This window comes from Citrus clementina, unplaced genomic scaffold (assembly GCF_000493195.1).
Source record: "Citrus clementina cultivar Clemenules unplaced genomic scaffold, Citrus_clementina_v1.0 scaffold_5, whole genome shotgun sequence".
Taxonomy (NCBI): Eukaryota; Viridiplantae; Streptophyta; class Magnoliopsida; order Sapindales; family Rutaceae; genus Citrus; species Citrus x clementina.
In genome coordinates this window covers 39,814,336-39,822,108 of record NW_006262201.1, presented here as the reverse complement: position 1 = coordinate 39,822,108, position 7,773 = coordinate 39,814,336, and the positions used below count along the sequence as shown (strand labels likewise).

General features: G+C 34.8%; 1 protein-coding gene across 1 annotated transcript; it reads right to left on the bottom strand.

Moving 5' to 3' along the window:
* Window positions 1-3,016: 3,016 nt before the first annotated feature.
* LOC18042168 (F-box protein GID2) lies at window positions 3,017-4,385 on the bottom strand. Its single transcript, XM_024184256.1, has 2 exons — window positions 3,633-4,385; window positions 3,017-3,457 (listed from the first exon to the last, which is right to left on the bottom strand). Exon 1 carries the CDS (start codon window positions 4,230-4,232, stop codon window positions 3,699-3,701), a length of 534 nt encoding a protein of 177 aa, XP_024040024.1. The 5' UTR covers window positions 4,233-4,385; the 3' UTR covers window positions 3,017-3,457; window positions 3,633-3,698.
* Between the last annotated feature and the right edge of the window lie 3,388 nt (window positions 4,386-7,773).

Here is a 7,773-nt window from a genome sequence, read left to right as displayed (position 1 = left end):
GCAACTACGTAGAAACACAGGAGAACGACTTTTTTGAGTTGGGAAAATAGAAAGCCATACGATGACCGTTCTTCAAACACGTGGGCGTTTGTGAATTGTGATGGATATGTAGCAGGGCAGCCACCGCTTGAGTCTTGACCGGGCTGAATGCTTGAATACTGAGTAGAATGCGGTTGTGTTAAATATCTTGGGGTTCAAGAATGAAGGCAACCAAACGAATTGTAGTCCAATTTTGAAGTTCTATAAAGTGGTTGCAATGTAGATGTGGAATATTAATTACATGGGTAGTGATGGTGATACTTTGTTTTCACTAATTAATAATATTAATTTATTTTTGAAATTATATATTTGATTAGCACTTGCTTTGCCTTGCGTAAGTGCCTGCGTAACGCTTGAGGAATGGCAGCTGTTTTAAGTGGAGTTCGAGGGGGGATCAATTACTTAATCCATACACAGTACTGCTTCAGCATTTTCCCCGATCCCCGCACGTTTGTGCGATGCTACATCATCATAGATGTAATCTGATACAGCAGGCATATTATGGTTTCATAACTACCGTGCTTTTGTGAGGTTTGAATAAGATTTCTGGTCAAGGTACCATGTTTGAATTAAGCGATGAACGCGTAGTCTCATCATTAGCTGCTCGCCATTTGACATTTTGCCCTTGTTTCACATTACAGTCGCCAATTCTCATCATGCTTCCGCAAGGGTTGAGGAGGGAGTACCAACAATATTTTTCCAACGCTAATGCTGACACGTGAAAAGGATAAATGATGAAACACAACCTTGAATCTTAACATTTACAAATTTTAAGTGCTAATTCAAAACAAACGATCCCTTAATTTTCATGTGTATATTTTTCTTCCCTGATGACATAATACTTGCTAAAAAAGTATAAAAAAGTTTCATATCTGCGGAATTTCTAATATTTTGAGTCAAATATTTGGTTAGTGTTTACTTGGAATTCTAAGCAATGCCGTGCCAAAGTTGTTAACGGGAGTCGAGAACCTCCCCGGGTTCAGCACTGAGCAGTGGTTGGAAATAGACTGAGTTGGTATAATGGGTTCACTGGATCATTTTTTTTCCCCCAACCCGATTAATGACTGGGTTGGATTAAGCTACAAAAGCCCATATAATCCAACCCAATTCAATAGCAATAAAAATTATAAAAAATAAAAATAAACGTCATCCATTAGTAAACTTAAAAAGTTAAACCTAATTTTAAATAATTTTTATTCCTTTGTAAAAGAGACTCTTTTCAATTTTCTCCATTAAATCTGACATTAATTGAATTATTTAAACTCAAAATTCAAAAATCAAAACCGAACTTTTACTAAAATTAAGTTGATAGATATTCAAATGTTATGTCAAGTTGTTTGTTGATAGGTTTAGGGTAAAGGTAAAATAGACAAGATTTAATGTTACTATGGAGATTTATGTTTTTAACTATTTGAATTTAATTTTAAATGCCACATACAAATTATTTTATTTTTAATCAACAAGATCAACTCAATTCAACCTAACCCAATAATGATTTAATGGTTGGATTGGATCGAGTTAGATCACAACCCAATTAAGATTAAGTTAAATTATATTTTCACAAACATGATCTAACTCAACCCATGCCCACCCCTAATTTTGTTCCAACTAGTGATGGCGGTAAAGATGTTACTTCACGTCATTGCTTGGAAAAAGACTAAAAGAGAAGAGTCATCTCCAGTTATTTCATGTTTCATTTCACATTGACTTGCATGCATACTTGTAAAATGATTTTTGACCATCAGCATACGTAGAGCTGTGTATGTATAGTGGGCCATCTTGGCCCACAAAAATACCTTTCCCTACATTTTATATCTGTCATGTTAATCCCAGAGAATAGCGGTTGTTATGATTTTCCCCCAACGCATTTTAGGTATTTGATATTTTGCCCTTATACTTAGATTTTTTAGATTCTGGCCCCTAATGACTTTTGACCGCATAATAGTATCGATACATGCTCCATTTTGGCTGCGATCAGAAGACAGAACTATACCTGTGGCTTATAACAATAATCTCATTTAAATCGTGACATATGCAGTACTCATGTTATTGCCACTCTTGATCTTCCTTGTCCAGAAAAACGTTTGCATTTAACCGACATAGCGCTGGGTTTAAGGTTTCGTTATTCAAGTTTTAACGTGCAGTCGCGCACTACCAATCGACTTTGAATCTTCGATCCCGCATGGAAGTTTAAAAACTTTCGCGTGGGAAATCGAAATTTTAATTTGCCGGCCACGTATGCGCCATGTGCTCTAAACCAGCTCCCCGCTTGGCGCTTGTCTCGGCATAGATTGGAATTTGGGAACATTGTGATTAAGTTGGTTAGTCAAACCGGTTCATCTTTGTATCATAGCTTTTGATTACCATCATATGATTGATTTTCAAAGAAAGGTTTCAATATTTTGAAGCAATTAAATTGGAAAATCGTTGTCTCGATCACTTGCATTTGATAGTTTGAGAGTTCAGCTAACAACGGATGTGATAGTCACCATTCCTCAACGTCAGAGATTCCAAAATAAAGGAGAGATTATTGGTAGAATGAAAGGTCATTCCCATTCAACGGAAACTCTTTTGCCCTATCACATTTATTAGAATCACAACATTATCACAGGCTTGTAGCTGCTCTTCTTTCTTTGTTTTGTGAGTGAACATGAAAACCACACCAGTAACCAGAGACATCTGGTACCTGTATGAGCAGTTTGGCAATCCCTTACGTTAGCAACACTTTGGCACCAGATCTGGTGAATTATTTGCTTAGCATACTCTATAAAGAATTTAGAGTCCGTTGAGTGTTACCATCAACTTAAAAAAAAAAAAAACATTTCGTTTCCCTATAACAATTAACAACCAAGAAAGTTGTACTGGGTATTAATCATCCACAGTAGAGTTAATCTTCCGAATAAAACAAACCATACAATCATACCCCCTACTACATTATTTAGAGAATCCCGTAACAGAAAAGGATCAGTAAGTGACGGAGCGCAACAAAATTAAATTTAATTCCAGTTATAAGAGTACCTAATAATTTTCAAGCCTGAATACAGTGATCAGGGCGAGGTAGAAGTAATGAATGCATAGAAAAAGTTAGAAAGGCCCTGCTGCTGCTGCTGCTGCTGCTAGCTATGGCAGGCAGCCTCTGATGCGTATGGCCCTTTCGGTTCTCAAAAAGAAATTTGTTGAGACGCAATGACTACTACTATTGTTAATAGGACAAAAAAGTCATCATAATAATCTGAGGGGACGTTGGTTTTTATAGATCTAAATCTATACAGAAACCCATCACTTTGTCTTTTACGTACTGATAATCAGGCCACCGAAACAACCACAAAACGCGGCCACTAACAGACATTCAACACCAACTGGACCCCTTTTTGTTGCTTTCTGCTTGTGTTCGTCCCAAAAAACGCATCGTCCGCACCTCCAACCAAAAATAATAACACATGAAATTGATAAATTCCGACAGATTCACAATTCTAGTTTTAGCATAATAAGAATACAGATCACAAATTTAAGTCCCAGATTACATACATACGAAACGTTTTTTTTTCTTTTTCTTTATAAAAAAAAGAAAAGAAGAGAAAACCAAAACTCACCAGCCAAAAAGGGGGAAAAAAAACAGAGATAGAAGGTAGATAGACAAGGAAGATGGAGTAAATATATCATTGCTTGGTTAGATCCCTAATAGTCATCATCTCATAGTAACGAACGGAAAGCAGAGACAAGGAGAGATGGACCTCGTCTCTCCCCCAGTGGGCCGGGGTCTTGGGGCCCATGACGCGCGGGAGAGGATTCCACTTGGAGGAAGAAGGCGGAGCGCCGGGTGGCAGCCTGGGAAGCTGGTGGAGGTAGAGGGAGTGAAGGCGACGGAAGCCACCGAGAGCCAGGACCACGGATCTCAGCTGTTGGGTAGCACACCCAACGTTAGCGAAGTGGCGGGTGCAGATCAACTCCCAGAGGCGCTCGTCTTGAGCCGTCTTGTGCCAGAGCTTGTTGACGCAGGCCGCCCGCGCCAAAGTCCTGGCGTCCGCGTGTTTCAACACCTCGAACAGAAGGTTCTCGTCCAGATTTGTGAAGCCAGTTTCTTTGGATTGCTCTCCCTCTTTCTCCTTCTCCTTCTCCTCCTCTTGTTTGACTTTCTTCATCTTTTGCTTGTCTTCGGCGGTGACCGGAGAATCAAAACCCATACGCTTCATAAAGTAAAATTGGAGAGGCAGAGAAAGAGAGAGAGGAAATGGAAAGTGTTGGTGGGGATGGATGGGGAGACGGAGGGTGGGGGTGTTAACTTATGCTGGGTATGGGTGAGAGAGCTGTTTTGGTGGGTATCGAAGACGACAAGATGTGAAAATGAATGCGCTTTTGATTCTTTTTCTTTTTCTTTTATTGTCCTCTTCTTCTTCTCATTTACCATTTTGTCCCTCTCTCTCTTTTTCTTTTATTGTCCTCATCACCTGCTATTTAATTGTTATTTTTTGCGGATAGTTCCAAAGCTTTTTTTTTTTTTCTTTAATTTAATTTTTTTTTTTTTAATGATAAACCAAAGCTTTGGAACACTGATATGATTATTGCTTTACACATGACAGTGGCATCAATCGCCTACATTTTTTCTTTTTATCAATGGACAATCTCCACTCAAAAAGGCCTGCTTAATATCAGTGCTGCTTCCTCTTTGACTTCTAACTTAATGAAGATTGAAGAAATCCTCCGAGTTTGTTCCAAGTTTGTTTGTTTGTTTGTTTTTTTTTTTAATCACATTAAGTGGTGATTCTATTTCTAAACACTATAATATTTTAATTCTAAACAATTCTTAAATTAAATTTACTACTGTTTATTATACAATGATCTAAACCATTTTGTTTGATATTGTTGTGAATAGGAATCTTATAGTTAGGTGAGATATTCGAATTTGATTGGTAGACAAAAAAAGAAAAAAGAAAGAAAGAAAAATTCATAAGTTACGTTGATATGAACGCGAGGACTGAGGAGGGGGGACTTTGAAGTAAGGCCCATTGCACATTTGAAATAACCCAAGAAGCAGAAGAATATTGCAACTTTGATTGGTTAAGAATAATTCAGATTATAAAATCAATTATTATTTAATATGATGTTTATTTTTTATGTTAAACAACCAGGTCTGTTAAACCACTCTAACGGTTGAGAAGAGAATTTTTACGATATGATTAAGGTTATAATAATTTTTTATTATTTATCATTAGAAAATTATCATTGCTCCATCTTTACTTTACTTTATGTTCATCCAACCACTAAAAAATTATAACATGTTAGCTGCACCATCCTTTTTTTCATATTTGTATCAACTAACTATTTTTACACTAATACCGTTAAATAATTTAAATAAAATGATAATTTTACCGTAAATAAATTAAAAGACTATTTTATCTTATAAAAACTTTGAAAAATAAAAAATTATAATCATAAAAATATCTCTAAATTTAATAAAAAATAAATCCCAAATAGAGGTGCTCAACTAATTTTTACTAAATTTAGATTCTACAAATTTTTAATAAAAATAACTGAATTTATTTATTAAAAAATTATAATTTTGTAAAATTTTATTAAAATAATTGAATTTATTTTTTAAAAGAATAAATCCTAAAATTTTAATAATTTAGGGGATTTTTATTAAATCCCAAAATTTTGTAATTATTTTTATAATTATAATTATATATTAAAATAATTTTTATTAAAAATAAAAATTATAATTTTGAGATTTATTTTTATTAAATTTGGGGATATTTTTATCAATATAATTTTTATTTTTTAAAGTTTTTATAAAATAAAATTGTCTTTTAATTTATTTGAGGGTAAAATTATTATTTTATTTAAATTATTTAATGGTATTAGTGTAAAAGTGACTAGTTGATACAAATGTGAAAAAAAAAATTGGCGCAGAAAATATGTTATAATTTTTTTGTAATTAGATGAACATAAAAAAATAAAAATAGTGCAATGATAATTTTTTTTTATCATTTTACGTCTGTAGTCATGATTCGTATTTTATTTTAGAATAGTTCTAAAATATACGTACCTAATAAAAACAACTTTATATGTGCAGCAAAGAAAAATTATTTCATCTGAAAACTAATTAACAAAAACAACAATTTTGTTTGGCTGCCCAAAATCAGCAACCCAATGTGGCGACTCGTTCAAAACATTAGTAAAGAGGGCTAAAGAACTAGCTTTTGTTGCGAGCCGGGAGTCAGGAGTCAAGGAGCAGCCAAAGCACTTTTAATGGTGATGGGAAAGCTGGAGGGGTAATGCAAATAAGTTAAGTAATACGCCATTAAAAGCAACAAGTTTTCCAAAAAGCCAACAAAGACAGACACCACCCCGTACTGGATGAAAAAAAAGATGAAAGCATGATAAGTGGCATCGAGTAAGCCACGTTCTCTCTTTCCCACTCGCACTCGCACTCGCACACACTGTTACTAAAATGACCAAAAACAAGATTCCCATCAAAATATTTTCGAGTATCGTTCTTGAAAGTGACGTTTTTGGCATCACTCGAGCGCACTATTATCTAAAACCGGATCTTTACTCGGTTCCCTTCGCCCGCTAACTTGTCTCACTGTATCTTCTGCTGCTCTGCAAAACAACGGAGACTTTTCTTCGTGCCATTAAAGATGAATCTATGCCTAATTTTTAATAATTTTTTGGGGCATGTACGTTGGGCAGTTGAGAAACTTTGCTATTAAAGATGGAGTGGAAAAGGTTGTTTGTATTGCACAGTTGGAAGTTGGGAGCTATTGCTCGCTGCGTCCTTCCAAAGCGGACATAAATTTGTGAGACATTTATCGGTGGGAGATGATCACACTGTTTCCACTTTCCATTTCATGCGTATTTTCAGTGACTCAACGAACATTGCCGCTACGCGGAACTATTACGGAACCAAATGGGTTTAGTTTTAATCTGGACCATGGATCCACTGAACCAACCGGAAAGGAACTTTTGTGGCCCGCTGGGCGGGACTTCGATATGTTCGGCTTTGCTGAACTTTAATTGGGTCAGCCCAATGGATTTTGTTTTTAAGTAAGGCGCAGATCTTTTGTACTTAATATTTCATTTCATTTTCATAGCGGTCATGTTTTGTCGAGGAATGATACTCGCTCATCCCACACTAAGTTAAAAACTACACTCTTTCTTTGTGTTTTTTGTGCAACCATTAAAGGTTTGGAATTTGGTTTTGAAAAAAGGCTACTAAAGGGTGTTGTTTTTCACTTGGAGTGAGATGAGTATCATTAGAGCCGCTAAAATAGGTCATCGGGTGACATTTTAAGGTGATCCAAAAACACGAATTAATTAATAATTGTATCAAAATATTACACAAAAAAGCACAGCTCTTTAATAATCAATTGATCATATCATTCAACATAATACAACCCAATAGCTAGCTTAATATCTGCTTAACACAATTTACATCAAACATTGCACACACATTTTACACAAATTGCATTCCTTTACATGTAAATAATATTATTTATTGATATTATAAAATATACATGTCTATCAAAATATATGTAATACATTTACACCATTCAAAATGGAACACCATTTAAATGTTCATCTTTCACAAAAAAACAAAAAAAAAACAAAATCATATCCAATATTTGAATTTTGATGGTAAAATTCTACAATTAATTTAGAATTGAAAATAAAGTATACTTTAATGAAAATATATTTAACAATCACGCCATTAATAAGATAAATGGGTGAAGA